The sequence below is a fragment of the Megalopta genalis genome, chromosome 7, assembly GCF_051020955.1.
Source record: "Megalopta genalis isolate 19385.01 chromosome 7, iyMegGena1_principal, whole genome shotgun sequence".
Taxonomy (NCBI): Eukaryota; Metazoa; Arthropoda; class Insecta; order Hymenoptera; family Halictidae; genus Megalopta; species Megalopta genalis.
The window spans coordinates 436699-458289 of record NC_135019.1 but is presented as its reverse complement, the minus strand read 5'-3'; the positions used below and the strand labels follow the sequence as shown (position 1 = coordinate 458289).

At 37.8% G+C, this 21591-nt stretch overlaps 1 protein-coding gene across 8 annotated transcripts in view; it reads right to left on the bottom strand.

Annotated features, from left to right (window-relative positions):
- Window positions 1-170: 170 nt before the first annotated feature.
- The window catches only part of Mical (Molecule interacting with CasL), a 66427-nt gene continuing 45006 nt past the window's right edge, over window positions 171-21591 (bottom strand). For 2 of the 8 annotated variants that reach the window (XM_033467086.2, XM_033467087.2), the window contains exons 2-26: window positions 21025-21322; window positions 20623-20947; window positions 20204-20562; window positions 19841-20098; window positions 19526-19728; window positions 18734-18867; window positions 18200-18447; window positions 17995-18117; window positions 17331-17564; window positions 15901-16140; window positions 14874-15015; window positions 14638-14759; window positions 14365-14589; window positions 13846-14005; window positions 13610-13773; window positions 13340-13542; window positions 13099-13280; window positions 12739-12863; window positions 5531-9079; window positions 5392-5421; window positions 4574-4718; window positions 4324-4471; window positions 4144-4253; window positions 3676-3849; window positions 2606-3579 (exon numbers count right to left, since the gene is read on the bottom strand). In XM_033467086.2, the coding sequence (XP_033322977.2) occupies window positions 3248-3579; window positions 3676-3849; window positions 4144-4253; window positions 4324-4471; window positions 4574-4718; window positions 5392-5421; window positions 5531-9079; window positions 12739-12863; window positions 13099-13280; window positions 13340-13542; window positions 13610-13773; window positions 13846-14005; window positions 14365-14589; window positions 14638-14759; window positions 14874-15015; window positions 15901-16140; window positions 17331-17564; window positions 17995-18117; window positions 18200-18447; window positions 18734-18867; window positions 19526-19728; window positions 19841-20098; window positions 20204-20562; window positions 20623-20947; window positions 21025-21312 (8223 nt within the window). In that variant the 5' untranslated portion in view covers window positions 21313-21322 and the 3' untranslated portion in view covers window positions 2606-3247. Of the gene's footprint in view, window positions 2259-2605; window positions 3580-3675; window positions 3850-4143; window positions 4254-4323; window positions 4472-4573; window positions 4719-5303; window positions 5422-5530; window positions 9080-12738; window positions 12864-13098; window positions 13281-13339; window positions 13543-13609; window positions 13774-13845; window positions 14006-14364; window positions 14590-14637; window positions 14760-14873; window positions 15016-15900; window positions 16141-17330; window positions 17565-17994; window positions 18118-18199; window positions 18448-18733; window positions 18868-19525; window positions 19729-19840; window positions 20099-20203; window positions 20563-20622; window positions 20948-21024; window positions 21323-21591 lie in introns of those variants that run through there. The other 6 variants (XM_033467090.2, XM_076523908.1, XM_033467088.2 and 3 more) reach the window with 6 other exon arrangements.

Sequence of the window (21591 nt, the reverse complement as noted above, 5' to 3'; positions counted from 1 at the left end):
AAGGAAAATTTAATTTGAGATTTTAAAATAATCCAGATAGGAAATCTACTATTAGCTTATCGAAGAAAATTAATTTTTCATAATTTTTCAGAAGCTCAATTTTCTCTATACGTAGAAACGTATAGTGCAATTAACACTAACATAATTGTGCTTTAATAAATACTACACAATTTTCAATGGTTTTATTCATTCTTTTGTAAGAGACTAGCTTTATTTGTAAAAAATTACACAGTTTCATTAGGATTCATAAAAACTTAAAATGAACACATGAGCTCCCAATTTACATTTCTTTTCAATTACATATGTTGCACAATTCCAGTTTCTAGGCACACGTGGTTCCTAAAATGATAATACAGTTCCTTCAAATATGGTGCAATATTGTATTTTAGAGTCTGGAGAAATTAGTTAATTCATTTAGAATTATGAGGCACAATGTTCGATAAAATATTCTGATAGTAAAAATGACCATTAAATTAAGTAGCATTAAGCCGTATATTATATGTATATTGTACAGTAGAAATCCGAAAGGAGACTAGTACTGAACTAGACAGCGTGGATACATTAAAAACAAAATTGATCGATGAATTTTAAGCTTATCGAATTCTTTGTTTCAACTGGTGTATCTTGTTGATCGTGCGAGCTCTAAACGATACCATGACATTTAGTATATATTAAGTCTTTAATTCGAATTGTTATTACCAGGCAACGATTCATGTTCAACGATAATGCGCTTTAACTTTTATTCTGCCCTAAATATTTGATAATACGTATATTTTATCAGCACATCTATAATAGCATCACTACTATTACATGAAAATAATTTTACATGTTATGTTCACTTAAATTTTTATGATTAATCTATTGCTACATTTTCAACTTGTATTTCGTGATTTTGTTTAGCAACGTTTACAGGGAAACTTTTCTATCGATTCTATTTATTTATTTATTTATTTTTTAAATATTATTATATCATTCTACGTCACTTAATTAGTCTAATGTCTAACTCCTGAGGCTAAAAATTGGCAGCTTGCTTTCGATGTATGTAACTAACGATGTAAACTATTATGCATTTGTGTATGTGTGTAAATATGTACAAATCAAGATATGTATAAACTATACATATATATTTAAATAAATATTTATATGTTGAATAGAGCAAGGAAATCAGAGGCTTACTTCAAAATCTTATTCTGATTATAAATATAAGTTTTCATTTCCGATTGTGATTACATTTCATACAAAATTTTACACGGTTGTGACTTAGTATTATTTCATAATTCTTCGTACATTTCGTTTACCAGTCTCTTTGTAAACATAAAAATAGATTTCTACATCTTATTGAATTATAGAATATACATATGATGCACGTGTGTAAACGATATTTTCTATTATCACTTCGTTTTTAGTTACTCTGTTAAATTGCAAAATACAACATTTCATGTTTATATACGTGTACGTATAATGATTACATTTTTTGATTGATGTACACGAAAAGGCAGAATGATCTTTCCTGTGATAAATTATTTCATATCTATGGTCAATAATATTTCACGCTGACAAAATATATATGTATTCACAAGATATTTTTTAAAATCCGTATGTCACATTGTGTTTTTTGTACAGTTTGCACGATGCGTGGTGCAATTATTTCCATTACGGTCGTATAAATATTTTTAAACGTATTATTACTCGTGATTCGTCTTACCTTATGTTTTAAGCAACATAATTACCTTATTATGTTTTAAGAAACGAAGTTCATTTACTAAACACAATTCCATATGTTTGGATAATTTGAAAATTACACGGTTAATATAATACAAACTGTGTATACTGTAAACGAACGATGGACTTTGAAAAGAGTACACACGATGCGAATGATATTAAATAAAAAAAATCTGCTACATACGATTTATAATGTAAACGATTTAAAAACAGAATGTTTGGTCCGTGCTTGTAAAAGTGTTAACTTGCATGATCTGTTTCTATGCGCGAACAAGACTTATAATTCCATGTGTATCCTGTATGCATAAAAATTATTTGCAACTTATATAAGTTACTACCTGTTCTTCTTATTTACAGAATTGTTAGTTCAGTTAATGATAAAATTCATCAATGAAAATAGAGAATGGAGTATTATGTACAACATTTAATGTGCTTCCTATTAAACCGAATACTTAGGACCACATTTTTTTATTGGAGTTAATCTGAGGCCTTTAGCCAACATTTGAGCTTCAAGGTCGCGATCTTCGTCTTGATACCTAAAAGAAAAGTATGTATCTATTAACTGCTAAATATTAAAACAAGATGCAATGATAACACCTTTCATTTCGTGCAGATGATAAGTCTCTGTTATTTATTAATGAACAAGCAAAAAAAAAGAACATTTAAATAAACTGTTATGCAACAAAAGTTATTATTATTTATTAAGAATTTGTTCTATCTTATTATCACAGTTAAATTAGGTGTGTGGGTCCGTAAAAAAGTATTCGATAGATCTCTCTATTCTTTCAAATAATGAAGTATACACTTTTAGCGATCGTTTATCTCTAAACACGTTCTAAAAAATGTGATATGGTGTTCCTTGGGAATAATTACCATAAACACATATAATAATATATTTTATTCCTCTCAGAGTATCCTTTAACGGATAATTAAAAATTTAACATCAGTTACATTGCTATAATTCTAATGATGCTATAAATACTTTTCAACTGTGTGTATATGACTAAAAAATAATTTTTAGTACAATTAAAATATGATTTTTATATTGGCGTCACAATACAGCCATGTATGTAAACACATCACTCTATCACGATGCAAAATGAAGACACTTATAAGAGAAAATAAAAAGAAATCGTGTATACAGGAATTTCATGCGCAGTTGGATCATGATTCCGGTTTGAACTGCGTAAATGGAATTTATAAAAAATTCATGCTTTTTATACTTAATGTACTTCATAATTCATGCTTTGTATAGTTATATTTTACATACGCCATGCATTCTAAACTTAACAGTAAATATAAAACAAAAAAGAACTGTACAAAAAAAAAACACTATTTTGTTCGTTAGTTTCAATAGGAAACACATGTACTGTATACATTAGAAAGCGAGTAGAGATTGTATTGCACTGTGAATTAATTCGAAATTCATTAAAAACTTGAAATTGATTAAAAACATTGCACTTATGATAAGAAAATGCAAAAACTTCAGAAATATATGCGGTGACTGATGCGATTTAACGAAGCATCATAACTTGAAAAGTATTAAAGGCTCTTTGTAAAGATTAACAAACAATTCTATCAAGTTAGCAAAGAACACGTATGCAAGTAAGATGACTAGTAATGTGAGCACAGAAGATGTAGCTTTTGAGTCATGAGAAAAGAACAAATTAGGTACGTGCGAGGAACAGGCAGTCGTATGTGTAGGGAAGGGAACAATTGTTTGGCATGTAGGTTTACACCACCTTCGTCGCTCTTCCTCTAAAAGGGCGATGAGCGAATCCCTCTTCGCAACTATTTCCAACATTTCTGTCAAAATTTCCCCTTCCTTCTTCACATCGTCGCTAGTTTTCTTGTCATCTGGGTAATTTTAAAACATATTAATGTATGCAATGTTGTTCAACATTTAATTTTTTCACAGTTGTGAAAGTAAAATGAGAAAAAGAAAGTATTAACCATCGTCAGCTAAGCGTTCCCGTAGTTCTTGTTGTAGTCTGTCATGGCGGTCTTCAAGCTGGACCTCCTGAGCTCGTACTAAAAGTTCTTTCTCGTATCTACGAAGTTCGGTTCGTTCTTTCATTAAGTCAAACCATTCGGTGAGCAGATCTGCTTCTTCTCGATCGGAACATTCTATGTAAAGCGTAAGTTTTATTTTTAAGTATCTGCATGAAAATATGAATTGGTTTGATAATTGGACCGAGGATCTTTATGCAGTTGTAAAACACACATGTTTGTACTGTAGAATATAAGAAAACATGTACATTAGCGAATATTAATAATAAGATTACAAATTTTTTGTTTATCTTGACCATAAGAAAATTCTGAATGTAGCAAGTTTGCTACATTTTTATTATCGTAGAATGACCATAGTAAAATGGGAATTTGCATAAAGATTCGCAGTCTATTAATAATGTCTAATTTTACCTCCTTCTCCGCGCAAAGCTTTTTCTACGCTGACCCCTCTGCTTTCTAGTTCCCTCTGTTTAACTTCAGTCTCTTCTAATTTCCTTTGAATTTCTTGAGCCATTCGTAATCTATAAGGTATTATAGATTATTATATAATTTGTATATCAAATTATCATTTGATTTTATCAACTGCATTACCTTTTTAATTGTGCTTGCCTAGCTATCCGTTTTGTAGTTTTTGATTTTCGAGAAACGCTATTACATGATCCTTCGGTTACAGTGGCCTTCAGCATGCACGATGTAGATACTGCTGTTGTTTTTGTGTCGTCTTCTGATAAACTATCATCTGTTAAATATAATTTAGCATTTACTGTATAATGTTTTTCCTACCACCTCTAAATTGCAACGATGAAAATTGTTATACAATTATTTAACAAGATTAATATACCTGATACGTATGTAGTAGGAATAGTGTAGTTAAGTGGAGGTGGTGGAATTGGCGGTGGATTTTCATTTAGAAACTTCCTCGCTAACATTCCTTCACATACACTTTTTGGTCTTGTACTAATCTTTGGCGGTGTAACTTTATCAAGCTGGAAAAAACAACTTACTGTAGTGGTATTTTTTTAAAAATTAACTTCGGTGTAGTGTAAGGAAAACGCATTTTTGAAATTATATGTTGCTTTGACATTAAAATTAATCGATTAACATTGAAAATTATAAAGGAAGACACTGAAAAAAACTGTGAAAATTTGTAATAAAAGTCGAAGCTCTAACTTGTATAGTTAATGCAGTTATAAGACACACATACATACACATACACATAATATCAAGAACAAATATGAAAGTTTTTCGTACCCAACAAAAGGAAATTTGATTTGTTATAAATACCTAGAAATTTGTTGTTAAATAACGTTCTCTTATGATTGAAATCCAAAACTAGTGTTAAATACATTTTACAAAGCGCATTAAAAAGACAAATAAACAAAATAACAATTATTTATATATATATATATGCAATCGATAACATGCTTTTTTTTATAGGGAAGACTGTTACTAGAGGAATTTAATAACTGTACATTGAAAATAAAATTGATCACAGCTCGTACTCCAAACAGTAAGTTACCCCTTGAAAGCGGACGATAAAGTGCAGCAAAAGAAAAATAAAATCATAGTACCTGCACGATATACAATAGCGAATACAAATAGTGGCATAAGAAAGCTAATACTGGAAAAATTAGTATCAATGACTTATGAGTTGCTTACATCAGACCCTTCCGAATACGATTTACATAACTGAAACATTTTAGAATCTAATTAGTTGGAAGAAATTCAGAGACATATACTTTCTGAACAGCAGAAGAGATTTCGAAAGTACAGAGTGAAAAGAAGACTGTGTACATACTTTGCCTTTCGATTTAGTGGTCAGGCGGAACATAGACAACTTGTCTTTTTGATTGGTCGGTGACTGAGAAGTATCCTTTTTGAAGAAAAAGTCTGATACCGCTTGAATGATACTCTTTCTTCGTTCCGGGTCTTTCGACTTTTGTTTTTTATCTCTTTTCACGACTACTATAGAATTGTCAGATTTTAGAGATTCACCAGCACGCAACAACTCGTCCATCGATTTTGCATTGGTAGCGCACAATCCTCCAAAGTTTATTGCTTCTGCAACAGCTTTCATATTGTCTGTACTTTTACTTGTCTGTAATTTCAAACCAGTTTTTTGTACTCCAGAATCGTAAAGCCTGGCACGAGGTCCCACTTGTGTTTCCTCTTTACTTTTTTTCTCTTCCATAGACAGTTGCCTCCGTGCCATTTTCATTCTTAATTGTTTCATCTTGTCTTCTGGACTGAGACCTAGATCTTCGTCGCTCATCATTCTAGCTCGTTCTCTAGCATCTTGCCTTGCTTTCTCAGCGGTTCTTTTCGCTTCCTCGTGCTTAAATCTGGGCGGGGCTACTGGTGTTTTAAAAGCATTCTCTGTTTCGTTATATACCGATTCGCCTACCGATTCAACATCGTCGATATTTTTCTCAATATTTTTATCCGTTTCATTGTCCAACTTCCATAAATATCGTCGAGATTCCCCAGTTATTGCAGTCTTCGACGATAATTTGTCCGTTTCGGTACAAGTGGTTCGCAGTGGACTGCTCGTTGGTGTTCCGATCGAACTAGGTATAAATTTACTAACCGAAGAACCGCTAGGAAGAGGCGGCTTTATAGGTGATAGACCAGGTGTAGAATTGAACGAGGAGGCTCTGGCAGCTCTTCTTGCTTTCTTTTCCGCAGATTTCTGTTTGTGCGCTTCCAGTTTATCCATTAATAAATCCTGTATTACGTTCTTTTGCTTGAACCTTTCTCTAGTAATTTCTTCCAATTTTCTAGAGGTAACTGGAGAATTGAAACTGTTGTTCACTACGGCTTCCTGACTCTTGATCTCTTCCGCTATCATTTCAGCCGTACGAGATTGTATGGAACACTTCGAATTCTTTCTCTTCGATTTCCTGACATCTATAGAGTCTTTCGCGTTGCTAAACTCTGCGATTCTAGACTGTAGACGCTTTACGTATTCCAAATAATCTGGATTGCTGGAATCTGCTAACGGTTTTGTTTGTTCTTCCTGATTTGCCGGTCCTTGCGTCTGAACATGTTGCGACTGAGAATGTAAATTTGATACTATCGACACTTGTGGATTAACTGGGCTGGCAAGGATTGTAATCACTTCGCTAGTGGTAGTATCTTCGGCTGGTTCAACGATGAGCAGGCTATCTTCTTCCATCGAAGGATACATTTCTTTGTTCGTTGCTTCCGTAATGAGTTGATCTTGTTCGCTGTTTAATTTTGAGTTTGCGTTCACCTGAACTTCATCTTCCGATTTATTTATTGTACTGTTTAGCTTGTTCATGACATCGTCCATAGTGACCGGGTTTATCTCTATGACATTTCTGTCATCGTAACCTTCCTCTTCCGAATACGAGTCATTCTCCATTTCCAATTTCGCTATGGGAGCATCAGCGGTATGTTTATCTTCGGAGCTTGTACGTGCCGGAGTGCTTTTAATATTCACAAACTCAACGTATCCTCTGTTCTTGAGCATAACCATATTGGACGCATCCCGTAGACTATCGTCCAATAAGGAATCATTATCCGTATCCATAAAATCTATGTTTTCACCATTTGCCAAAAGTTGAGAAGTGTTGTTGACCGGTATACTTTGTTTCTTGTCGATTTTAAAGGAATCCAAGTCCATATCTGTCAAGTCTTCCTCCTTAGCTATCGTGATTGGAGCGTAATTTAATTTTGTAGAGTTCGATAATATTTTCCTAGTGGTGATAAATTCTGGATTAATGTTGAATTCTGCATCTCGTAGATCATCCGAAGCTAAAACTTCTCCATCTCGAGCCCATTCCGAGAACTCGGTTTCAGTGAGTGCTGCCGTAGTGACATCATTCTCCTCGGAATCGTCGCATTTATTGGATATAGTAGAGGCCACTGATATCGGACTACTGCAATTGCTAAAGCCTTTCTTGCCGTCATCTTGCAACTCTAACTGTTCAATCTCGTTTTTCACTATTTCCAGTTCAACGGACGTCTTATTCGCACAAGGAACAGTGTCGCGAGCATTTGTTTTTTGATTCAATTCTTTCTCTCGTAATAGGGAACATTCTATAGAGTCAGGTTCGAACGACTGACCGTCATCGAAATCTTTGCACTTGTCAGCTTCTTCGTCCAATAGCAGATCTCCGTCCGTGCTATGAATTTGCAATCGTGGAGGAGACAGATTCATGGCAACCACTTGCTGACTCTTCGTCTCTTCTTCCGCTTCGTCGCTAGAAGACAACGAGTCGCTGTCTATCTCCGAGTCGCCGGTGCTAGCTGCATCTTTCGTTTCTTCCTTGTTTTTATTCCAGTTCACTTGGGGCACAATAATCGACGTTTCGTGCAATGGGCTACGCGGCCTAAAACCATTGTTCTCTTCTGTACTCCCTGTGAAATTATTATCTATAATTTGCGAATTTTTCACGTTCTCTAAAATCGCAGTACTTTTAACTTGACTAGGTACAATTTGCTCCTTCTGAAGCTCCTTCTCTGTTACATTTTTCGACTCGCTGCAGACAATATTGGGGGCAGTTTTCGACTTCAGAATGCTAGACTCTTTCACCAAATCCGGCAACTGGATTTTCGAGATTTCTGGCAAAATTGTTGCCTTGTAAATGGGGTTGTCGTTATTCAGCAAATGCTGAGTCGAAGAATTGACCGTATACGGTCGTACAGTGCTAGAAGAAAATACAGCTGTGGGGGATATCGGAGACAATTGCGTATTGTTAGACCTTAGTTTGCTAGTTCCTTGTAAAAATGCTTGCATCGTTGGGCTTGGTTCGGGAGCTGGGTTCAGGAGTTTCTGGTGTTGGGAAATGGCATCTGTCAGATTCCGCAACTGTGTATCGACGTTCGACGCCGATCCAGATTTCATGACGGATCCACCGAAAGCCGACCCACCAAGTAAATATTTCTTTTTCAATTCCAAAGACAACTTCGAGGCGATACACTCTGTTGAATGTGTTCGGTTCAACAAGTAGTCCCCTTTTCTTGGATTTATTAGCGGAACTCGATTTGCGTTATTGGACCCCAATAAGTTCGAGTTACTTTCCTTCTCCGGATGAGAAGAATTCACAGGGTGATTCGTCGTTTTTAGCTGCGATTTCAAATTTGTCTCAGCGGCCTGTTTCAAATTTCCATTGATCGACGATATAACTTTGCTTTTCACTTGAACCCTCCTCGGTTCTACGTAATTTCCTCTGGTTTTCCTAATGTAAGAATCGTTAATTGTGATCTCTGGAATCTCGTGTTGGGTTGGAGTCGCTCCATCGTGCTCGAATTCAGAGTCTGTTGATATTTCTGTGGCTGAGTTCTCCTCGCTCTCTTCAGACGTTCCATCATTCGAGGCAACCTGTAGAGAAATGTATCGTTTTTAGTAAATGAAGATGGCATTATAGGCGTAAACACTTTGGGTGTTACAGCAAAACAGAAATGTATTTTTAGTAGATTAGTGAAAGACCAAATAAAAAATGGTGGAGAACAGACTGCATTCTTTCTATCGGGATAGCGTTCTGCGTAAACAAATTTTGACGTTTAACACATTTTAGAACTTAACAAAACAGAGAGACAATATCAGATTAATGAATGAGTTGTGAGTTTTACATGAATGTACTAAAAGAAAAGTATGCGATGCCCCTAATTTATAATCACTCACACTTTTTTACTGCGATATGGATCGTGATGGTGACTTTGTATTTTTTTTTTCAAGATGATCGAGTGAGATTGTTTAATAAAGTATTGGCTGGTGGTAATTTCAGAATTAATAGAAATTCGGTCAGTTACGTTACCAGTTTTAGCATAAACACTAAACAAAGCACAAACGATTAATTGGTTTGAGTCACTGTTAATTCATAATTAGTCGAATAAATGTCACTCTAGTTATATATAAAAATGCTTTACCTTTCCTTCAATGGCCTTGGGTACATTTTTTTTGGAAAAAATACATGTATCACCATCAGCCAACTATAAGTAATATCTAAGTTTACTTTATTAACGTATCTCACAGCATTTCTTTAAATGTAAATCATAAAACTGAAAAATACATTTTCACGAAGATATAACAATCGCGCTTATAGATTTCTTCTTCGTGCTCGAAATAATCGTATACATTATACAAATTAGAATATATATGTATATGTGTATGTATGTATGTATATGTTACGACACTACGCATTTATCTTTTCTAGATCTATCATTCTTAGGAGGTACAGATTTGGTAAATTCACGCTGATTAGGTTTAATTGATGGTGAAGATATCGTGGAATAAGAACATTTCTGTTCCATAGAACTATTTCCTAACGCATTTGAATTATAACTTGTGTTGCTGCAATTATCAATACGTTTCGGTGTTTGCCTAATGCCACTTGCTTGTTCTTTGTGTTCATCGGTAGAAATATTTGGTATAGTTAATCTTTCGTTCGACGGAGCGAAAAACAGCTGCACATTGGAAGCTGTTTCTTCCGAAGCAGATACAACATTAACATTTTTCTTCGCAGATCTTTTTCTCACAGGTACTTCAGGTGCAGATAAGGCATTCGAAGAACTCAAATTCACGAGAGAACTGAATCCATGTGGTGTATGTTTTCTTTCTGGTTTTTTCGGAGTTTCGTTCAACGAGATCAACGAATTTGTATTATTGCCTATATTTATTTTATCCACCTTCTTCAAACCTTCCACATTTTGTTCTACAACCTTAACTTTTGAAATTGTATCAAACCTCGGTGAAAGATTTGCTAGTTCACAAGAGGTATGGTGATCTTTACGTAATTCTTTAATTTTATTTGCAACATCTTTGGTTCTGTTCAAGTTGCCGTCGCTTGCATATAAATTATGCTTGTTGTTAACATCCGTTAACTTTACTCTGTTGAGTTGTGGGCTTAACGTTGCTTGAATTCCGTTAATTCCAATATTTTCATGCGATTTAGCTACAGCGTTCCTCTTATCTGTGTCCAATATACCTTCTAAAACATTATTCTTACGTCGTGGTGTTAATATCGGTTGCGTTACACTAATATGTACTTTATCATGAGATTCAACGGACATATCTTTTTCATCTGGAAGCGACTTACTTTCTAGAATGTTACTGTTAATTTGAGGCGATACGATTATTGTCTCATATTGTGATACTGGCGCTTCTTCTTTCGAGTCGGTTACGAACTTTCTCGAAGCCAAATTGTCAAATTCTGGAAACAACATTGTAATGTTTGGCTCCTCCATACATAATTGCTTGTCTAAAATATTACTTGCTGCATTCGTGTCGGTCTCTTCCAAAGACTGCATTCGAGATGTATCTCTATCAACGTCACTTTTCATAATTTTAGGTGAGTTTTCAAATTTATGTGTTGCTTCTATATTATCGTGCGAATCTCTGTTTTCTAAATGCAATATCTCAGGGTAAACATCAAAGTTTAATGCAAACTTCAAGTCTTCAACGTCAATCGGAAGTACTTCTTCGCTCTGCAATTCTATTTGGTTAAACTGTTTAGCGATAGCATCGATATCGTTGTCATCGGTGCTCTCGCTTTTGTCACATTCATTTTCAGATTGTTTCGTGTTACTGGAATCCCCGAATTCGTTGTCATTATCGCTTTCTGGTCTATCAAGTGATTCATTCGTAGACCTCTGAAAATATTTCATTATGTCCTTTGCTTCAACTTTTGTAGATAATTTTGGTTTAATATCTAATTCGACAACTGCAACGTCGTCGATTGTCTTCTCCGTTGTGTTTTTTACATTCGGCCTTTTTGTGCTATCTTTCTTCGCTTTATGAAAATATTTATTCATCTTTTGTTGAGCATTTTCTTTGGATAATAGCCGAAGCTCGCCCACGGTAATCTTATTCTTCGCCTTCCTTTGTCTCAAGTCACGTTTCAGCTTATCGAATGAACTATTTCCATCGGATTGTACCGATTGGGGTCGAATTTCTTTAGGAACTCTTAATTTAGCGACTTCAATGGATGCTTGTTCCAATGGTTTTTCATTCGTTGGAGACGGTGAAGTAATGGTTACAATTGGGATTTGCTCAGGACCCATTATGGATAGCTTCAAATCGCTATATTTTTTCTTCAACGTGTCACTTTCTAATTCTTTGACGTCATCCGATTCTAATTCCTCCGTAGCTTTGGCTAGAGCATCGGATACACATAATTCCTCGTACATTGCTTCGGTAGAGTTATAAATATCGGACGAAGATGACGATGACGATTCTCTACTGCGTTTTGAAAAGGAAGTTACCAGATCTGGAAGTTTCTCTGCGAAGGAGGTACCCTCTTCGGCGTCAGGTTGCATTGCACTATCATAATTAGCCTGACTAAATGGAATAGCATCTGGAAGCATAATTCCTGCAAACTCTGTTTGCAGTTCGGTATCTAATATATTACTTGCATCAGGAATTGTAACATCTAAATCAGGGGTTACAGTATTAATTAATTTGTTATCGACAGAAATTATTTTTTGGTGCGACTCGTTATCCATAAATTCTGGTTTACCTAACGGTTCAGTGTCGGAAATTATTATATTACATAATTGACCGCTATTGTTATCGTTTATAATTGTCAGAGTTGAATTTATGTTTGAAGAAATATTTTCTTCCTTTAAACTTTCGTATTTCAAACGATCGCCTTCTGTATTACTGGATTTGGAGATATTACTCCGATTAACAGATTGATTGAAAGGAGTACCTGATTTAGTAGTGTTATCAGTCACTGTATCTGGAGTTATATTAAGTGGGGAATCAGGAACTGAAATTACGCTTCCACATGCTTCACTTTCGAGTACGTTTTCTATCTGTTGGTTTGTATTTGTGATAGATGCATCGGTCTTTAATGCTTCTGCATTCGATAAGCTTTGAACATTTTCTGTGCCAATCACGTTTTGATTAATTACAATTTCACTATTGTTTGCACGCTTCTCCTGGGACGAGATCGAATCAGGAATTTGCACGGAAACAGATTCAGGGAGTACAAGTGACTCTTTAGTTATACTATCTACAGAATCTTGAGAAATTTTCACCTCCGTTTCCGAACCAGAATCCGTGTCGGAACTGCGAGTAGGATGCTTCAACCATACTTCTTGCTTCCTAAGTTCTCGAGCGCGTATGTCCTCTTCATCTTCCGTGGCCGTAGTACTCTCCTCATCTGAACAAAAATGCGGAATCAGAGTCTACGAATATTTTTCATTATAATTTAGAAGCTTCGATTTATCGCAGTAATCTCCTACAATTGAAAATGTAATTCTTTGATAATGAAAATCATAAACAAATTCTTATCTTGTAAACTTCATCTTGGAGGACGAGGGTCTAAAAATTAAAAACAATTGCGACGATATTCCTTGAAGTTCTACCGATAAAACTTAATTTATACATAATAATACCTTCGTTCGTGTATTCGTTGCTAGAGTCTTCGTACTCATTGCTGCCCGTATCCGATTGTCCCATTGCAGCATGAGGATGAGAATACCGTAACGTCCAATTTTTGGCGAGCTCAAGGGTTCCTTCGGTCGTCAAGGGCTGATCTATCGCTTCTTCGTATACTTCGTTATCATCCTCCGAGTCGCTGTCAAATTAATAGAAATAAGTTGATAAGGATATTTAAGCGAATAAGTTACAACTCACCTCATATCCGATATATCGTCGCTAGAACCCATTTCCGCAGTGGACGCACCGAAATTTCTATCCGTCCATTCGTCTTCGTCCATTTGACTTTGCGGTTCTTCGGCGTCCGATATGCCCGCCAAATTTTCAAATTCTATTCTCTCGGGTGTTTGACCACGGTCGAGCAAATCGAGCCCAACGACGCCCTCCAAAGGCGTTTTTGCCTAGATATATACAAAATTGTTCACAATCTATACTAATGCGTTCAAACGATCGAAGTACGAGTTCTACCTTTTCCGGTGTTTTTACATTTATAGATGCGAGGGGTATGTTTTCTTTGTTCAACGAAGTGAGCCTCTTCTTCTCTACGCGAGCTTTTATCGTCCCCGGAAAACCAAAGTGTTGCGTACAATAGAATCTTCCGCCATTTTTCTCTCTGTCGAACGTGTGATTTCCTACAAACCATCAAATTGAAGCGATCACAGTAGTGGTTCGGAGCTATCCGGTACTAGAGTGATGCAACGGACCTATTCTTAACGAGGTAGAACAGTATTCGCAACGGAAACAGCCTCTATGGAAGAATTTCCCTTCGGCGGTTAGTCTCTCCATCAAGTAAACTCTTTTGTTGCAGAAATGACACATCTCCGAACCTCCTTGAGCAGGCAACGTTACAGTAGGCTTAACGTTCTGTAAGGACAGTTTTAAATGACGTAGTAATTGTTAATTCGACATCGTCAATACAACAAAATTGTAGCCAGCACGTATGTATGTATTATACGATTAGAAGTTACGAATCTTACTGTAGTATCAATGCGATTAGTAAAACGAGTTTAGAGAGTTTAGTGAAACGTTTAGTTGCGGACAATTTAAGTGACACAAAATCTTGAAATACTTTACACGTTGATCGTGTTTATAGGTAGACGGGTACACAAAAGTTTCTCCAACTAGAACGGTACAGTACGAAACAAGAAACGAACGTGACACGTTCGAACACCTTGCTGACTAGATTCTTCGAGTATTGAGAGATTCTGTAGTATCTTATTTACCGATTTCTGCACCTTGGGCTCCGCGTCCTGACTTTTATTCGAAAATTGTTCGGCCATAGCCGAGACTTTATTGTACCCGAGCACATTACCCTCTTTGATCTTCTTGTCTATATTCTTCAGGGTATTGTCAATATCAGCGTACTTACTATCTGACTCCTTCTGATCACGCCCCTTCTTCTCCATCTTGATTTGTCGAGCTAAAAACTGAATCAAGCATATACACATCTGAAAAGGCGTTGGCTATCGTCGTTTGTTAATCTTTTATATGCCAACCTGTTCTCGACTCCATTTTGGCACCCGTTCTACTTTTTCGTGCCGTACCGATCGACCCATTTTACTCTCTTCGATTTTCTTTTCGATCTCCTTCACGTTCCAGTCAGTTTTCTCGATCTTGCCTTCATTCAAATTTTCCAAAATGTTTATTCCAAATAACCGACCGACGAAGCTTGTCTTTTATAAATTGATAATTTTCAGTTCGTTACAAATTAATGCGAGCTAGTAAAACAAACCAATTGCGCGTAGAAGATCCCTCGGTTTCTTCTCGGACGGTCCAGAACCCTTCAATTTGTCCTCGATATTTTTTATTCTCCCGGAGAACTCTTCGTCTATGCTATTTCTACGATGACCAGCATGTATCTTGGGTTCTCTGTCCTAAAAGAAATTTACGGTATAAGATGAATCGGATGCGTATGCGATATCGAACAATTACAAATTCAACAAACTTTGTAATAGGAAGCGTACAAACGGAGCATCAACGTTTCATGTTTACGTTCTTTTCAATTCATTATTTTAATGTTAGTGTAGAGTAGCGTAATAAAAACTATAAGAGTAGTAGTAACCAGTTTCAAATGTGTACAAAATGTAATAGAGCTTTCGTAAGACTATACAAAAGCGGTAGTCCGACTATGAAAATTGATACAAAAATCGTTCACAGTATAAGTGTTATCTCTTTCAACAAAACCGGTTAGTAGTATAATTTTGTAGCCGTCAAACTTATACAATATTATTGTAACAGGGTAGATATGTCCCAATTTCCGTGCCTCTTGTAATTTAACCGTGCCCCTGGATTAAAAACGTATGGAAAAAGAAAAGGTTTATACATAAATGATCTACATTTTTTTATTATGTTTACTTATCGACATGTGAGATTCAGGGAGAGGTATCAATTTATAAAACTTTTCTTTTTCTATACATTTTTAATCCGGGGGCACGGAAATTGGGACATCCACCCTATATCGATCGCATGCACGAAATTCTCATCTGTTGCCTTTGTTGTTTTTTTTATTCTTCTTCCGTATCGTATTGTTAGTATTAAACACGCTTCTCTTGAATTTTCACCGAAGAGTAATATTCGAATCGATTAGTATGTAAATGAGCAGCACATGCCGAAATCATTCGCATACAATAATTATTACACGGTCCACCGTCGGATAGTCGAACCAACGATAGTTTAATTCACAAAACTGTTTGTTAAGAGGAGCAAAAGTGCATTAAGTTACACTCCGAAATAATCATCGTTCGGTATCTCTGGCTTACTGGGTATAATATTTTCTGTTCAAGGTATTTCACTCTATCCTTGAAATCCGGCGCAGTTTGACGGTACAAGAATATCGAATAATCTTCGAACGGCTCGTCTTTCTCGCGTTTCGCGTTCGCCTGCAGCATCTGCACACTTTTGTAGAATTGCTGCGTCGCCATCTTTCGCAAATATTGTCGTCTTCGCATGCGATCAGCACGATTCTTTTCGATATCGGCCAGTCTCTTCTGCCTTTCCTCCTTTAACGCGTTGCATCGCGAGAACGTGAGAAAAATATCGTCCGATTAATCTCTCGTCCCCGTCTGCTTTCAACGAAGTTCGAAGCTCTAGTTTCCAAGGCAACTAATTCTCAAAAATTCTTAATTAATTGCAACACACCGTTTCACATTAGAAGGTTCGGTACTCTCGCTCTCCTTCTCTCTCTCTCTCCCTCTCTCTCTCTCTCTCTCTCTCTCTTAAAAACTCGTACGATCACATAAGTCACATAAAAGGGTAAAAAATAGAAGAATCGGTCTTTCTCGTTTTTTCTCTCTTACACGAGAAGGTTAAACATTACTTCGACTTTACGATTATCTACTCTACTTACTCAACCAACTACAGGAACTCTACTACAATCTATTTGGGCCTAATTTATTATTTTTTTCGTCTCAGATCGATCTAGTTTCTTTTTTTGTTTTTTTTTTTTCTTTTTAGTAAATAGGACAAATACGGAAGCTTGCGTGGCAAGTATATTACAACATAAATATAAAGAGACATAGATAGAAAAAGTTGTCAACATAACCGATACGTATTCGCAATGTTCCACTGTTACATTCGCCGATCTATGCGAAGCGATTAGAATGCAATGAATTCCTTCTGCGCCATGGTTATGGTAAATCCAATAAACACGATTGACGATATGATTATCCCAGAATAAATAATTGGTTTAATCTTCTGCCAGCGTGACTATATAGAATATAAGCATTTCAAGTTTCGTGTAAGTGTATGTATGTGAAACACGTTAGTGGTCGATTTTTCAACCACTTATATATCTATATCGTATAAGGGGTTGAATTCGCGAAGCAACCCTTTGCATCGAAATATAAATCATCGGTCGTCTATAAAAATTTCAAAAAGAAATATATCAAATTATCAGTGCAAAGGGTTGATATTAAATTTAACCGATCCGGTCGCTTTCTATTTGTTCCATCGAACAAACAAATTTTCACGCGCATCTGTTGTTCGCTTTGATTTCCAGTTTGTCGAATTATCTTCGGCCGAATGGGTTAAATGGTACAAGAACGCGCTAACCTTTGATAGCCTGCTAACTAAAAGCCTCGAAAAAAACGTATGATTAAAAAATTGATAGACAAACAGTCGATATCTCGAACGTCTCTGTTATTATGCGTACAATATTAATAGAAAAAGAAACACAAAAGCGAGAACTTACAACGGTCGCGCCCATCTTCTCCGTGCTGCGTCTCTTCCGAGACCGTCGACTGATAGTTTCCTTTTTGTCAGCGGGGTTCAAGTTTTCGTTGTGTCTCGATCGCGAATGTCTCGTTCTCGTTCCGCCCTCTTCTCGCTCACGACTGGCAATTCGTTCGAGCAACTGGACTTTTTGATCGGGCGTCATTTGGCTCAATTGTTTGCTGTGAGATGGCCTTTCCTCGTTCTCCGGCTCCTTTGGCAAACACAAAACATTTCGTTAAAACGAAGACGTTGGAAAAAACGTATGCATATCTCAACGAGATTACTGATTCATCGACTTCTCTATCTTCCACGTGATACACTATACGGTTATCATCGACGAATTTCAACATTCTCCTCAACGGTTCAAGTTTGTTTCGTATTCAGCTGTTTCCGGACCAACTCGACGATGTCCGATTGTTATTATAATCTAGGAAACCGATCGTTGCACGAGAATTCGATGCGAGAACGGAGCTCGCGGATCGAGTACAAGGATTTTTATTCGTCGCAGAATAGGGCATTTTAGAACTGGGATACTTCTTTCCAAGGTAATCGGGACGCGACAACGAACACTATAAAACATTCTCCACTCTAAGTGATCTATTTACCAAACACGCTTGGAAGCGTTCTGGCAGAACACTTACGAATTTCGGATGTTTGACGTAAGGAATTTCACCGCGGAAGACGTCGTATATCTGTGTCAGATAGGAGAACATGGCGAGCTTGTCGGGAACGTCGCATTCAGCCATCTCTTCTCCGGTCATTACCTGAAAACATAAGACAACGTTAACGAATTTGAATCGAGTTTGGATCTTTGGCGGCAGAGTGAAATTTTCTAGAACAACTAACCGGCGGTATGCCCAACTCTTTTTCAAGTATATCGAAGGCCAACTGGTTATTCTTTTCCACGTCTTCCGGTTGCAAGCTATGGAAATCGATCAAATTCGGACGATATCTGTGGATAATCGCGCAAATGGCCAGCCCGTTTTTGAACGAGACGCCCATGTCTTGAATCTTGACCGAGTCGTAGAAAGCTACCTGCTTTTGCAGCCAGCGGAGCAACATGTCCGGATGGATTTGGGAATCTCCATGGAGATCTGTTGAACAGTCGTAATATATTCGTAATATTAATATATATATAATATTAATTATATATTATATAATAATAATTATTATTATATTACTATATTATATAATTATATATATATATATTATATTATATTATACAATATTATTATAATATAATATATTAAATAATAATATTATATATATATATATATATATATATATATATATATATATATATATAAAATATTCCAAATGTATAAACGATGATGGATCGCCTTATCATTGTATCATAATCGAATGATTTTCGAGACTCACCGCGACGTCGGCGTTTCTTAGGAATATCGACGTCAGACGGTAGCGGAAGCTGTTTGGTGCTGTCAGGATCGTCCGTGTCGAGGAGACTTCGCACTTGTATCGGCGTTACAGAGGATACATTCAGATTTGGGTATCTTAAAGAAAATTCAATTACGATTGATAACGAGAACAAAATTATCCGACGTCGAGGAAAAAAAATCGTTGGATCGGTGTAGACGAAATATCAGTTTTATCAATTGCTTTCTTCGATTGTACAATTTTGCGAACGAAAACTTCCAGAAGGGGATTATCTGGTTTTCGTGGTGGGAATTTACAAAGAAAGCGATCGATACCGTACACGCGTACTCCCTGAGATTTCAAGACCATTTGTAACTCGTCCACAATACAGTCAAAGATGACCAGTCTAAGTGTACAAGAGATCTCAAAAGTACAGTGATGTCTCCCTAACTGACACTCGGATTGTGCACAAAAATGGACAATTTGGGAAGTGGAGATACGATTATTTGTGCCTTGCAGCTCGTTTTTATAGTTAACGATTCGTAATTTTGAAAACAAACCGCAAGGCTCGAATAATCATATCGCCTCTTCCCAGATTGTCCACAAAAATGGACAATTTTGGAAGAGTTGAGTACTCGATTACTCGAGCCTTGCAGCTCGTTTTTATAGTTAACAATTCATGACTATAAAAATGAACCGCAAGGATGGAATAATCGTCTCTCTTCTCCCTAAATTGTCCACTTTTGTGGACAATCCGAGCGTCAATTAGAGAGACATTACTGTACCGCGTTGTACCTGGTGTGCGGGTCCAGAGTGTACGCGGCGTAGTCTCTATTCAAGTTTTCCGGAGTGGTCTGTCCGAGCAGTCTATAGATAGATTCTCTTTCTCCGATCACTTCTAGGGGCGACATCGCGGAGCCCCATTGCTTGATCGCCCAGCAGGCGTCCAACGAGCTCAAAAATCCTCTCGCGCAGCCGGAGCCCGTCGGCCAAAATGGCTGCAACACATTTTCATTTAATCACCGATTACCTAAACGGAGCATTCGTCGAACGCGGCAGTCGCCGCTGCTGTTTCAGGAAAAAGTTTTCAGGAAACGCGATCGCGCATACCTCCAGCAGGCTGTCGCCGACAAGGATCATGAGCAATCGATGACCGCGACGCTCCAAAATCCGACTGGCATTCTCCGCCGCGTACATCGACGTGAAATCGAACATGGCCACGTCTGGTTGCCCGTAATGATTCACTGCGAATTCCATATCCATCATTTGGTATTCCGTCGAGAATTCGGCTGCCTCGCGAGCGTAAAGCATCAACGCCTCGCGGTCCACGTTCTCTTTGGCGAGCAATTTGGCAGTGTCCGCGTGATCCTAATGATATATCGCGACATCGTTATTGCATGGGAATACCGTTTCGATCGAGCTTCTATCGTTCGCTTTATCTTTCTTTTTCTAGAACCATTGAGACGTCGATACCTGCAGAATGACTCCTTTGTCGATCAAGCTGTGCTTCTTCGCGGTCATCACGAAATAGTGTGTATCGTCCTTGTAATACACGATGTTCTCCAGGTCGATGCCGGTCTCCTGGTACAGTTCTTTGAAGAACTTCTGATTGAAGATGAAAGCCACGCCGCTGATCTCCTCCACGCGAGCCTCCGCCTCGGTCCGTTTGTTGATGAAATTCGCCGTTATGGCGATCGCCAGCTTCCCCCTGAACTCTTTCCGCTTGAAACCTTCGAGCGTGTTCCGCTTGCCGTCCGCGCCGATCAACACGTCGAACTCGTACTGGGAAACCGGATGATCCGCGGGCGTTGTTTTCGCTCTCCAGCCGATTTCTGCAAAGAAAGACCGCTCGATAAAAGGATCCCTGGGACACACGGGGCTCGGCTACTCACTGCCATCTTCCTGGTTCTCCGGCGGCGGTATCAGAGAATCGAAGCTTACGCTCTCGTGGAACTCGACGCCTAGGATCAAAGCGACTTTGAGCAAGATACACTGAAGCTGACGGATGCTGATGTGATCGATCGATCCGGCGCAGAATTTCCCGAAGAATTTCTTCGCCCCTAGACCACGGAGGTCCTGTATGACGAACGGCCAAAGATGGAGCACGTTGTTCCTGGACATCCGGTCTCTCTTCTCCACGACCACCACTTTTGCACCCAACAGCTGCGCCTCTATGGCCGAGCGAAGCCCGCAAGGTCCACCTCCGATGATCAACACCTGAAACGACGCTTGGTTAAATATCCTTTTTACCAACCGATCCGTCGAAATGAGAGAAGACGAAGAAAAATCGGTACCCTGGTGTTGGGACACGCTTTGCCGCGATTGTAACATTTATGGTTCGCCCTCTGATCGAACTTCTTCCACAGGGCCTGCGCCTTCCACGATCGCAGCTTTCCCTTCAGCTTCGGGTAGAACTGGGTGATCGTGTTCGATCTGATCTTCAGCAGATCGCACAGGTGTCGGAAGTGGCCGAGGATCGTCTTCAGGGTGGTCGCGCTGCAAAACAGATTGAACACCTCGTTCGCCATTGCCACTTCCGGCGAATTCGCCGCCTGCTTCCGACCCGTTTGCTGATGATCCATCTTCACGGTTCTAAAGCAGCGTAAAAAACATCTTTAGGTCAGTGGGCAAAATCTGTGCGAGAACGTTCTTCTAGAAACGGATCGTCGTCGACCGCCTACTTTACGGTTCGTTTAAGAACAAAGAAGAAAGAAAACGTGCGTGCGCGGACAATTTAATTTAGCGGAACTCTGAGCGAGGAGTTGTCGCAAGATAGAACTAAAATATTTCTGTTTTTATTTTATTTGTAATAAAACAGATTATCCCTTTGCAGTCGAGACATCTTGTACGTGTGAAATTGA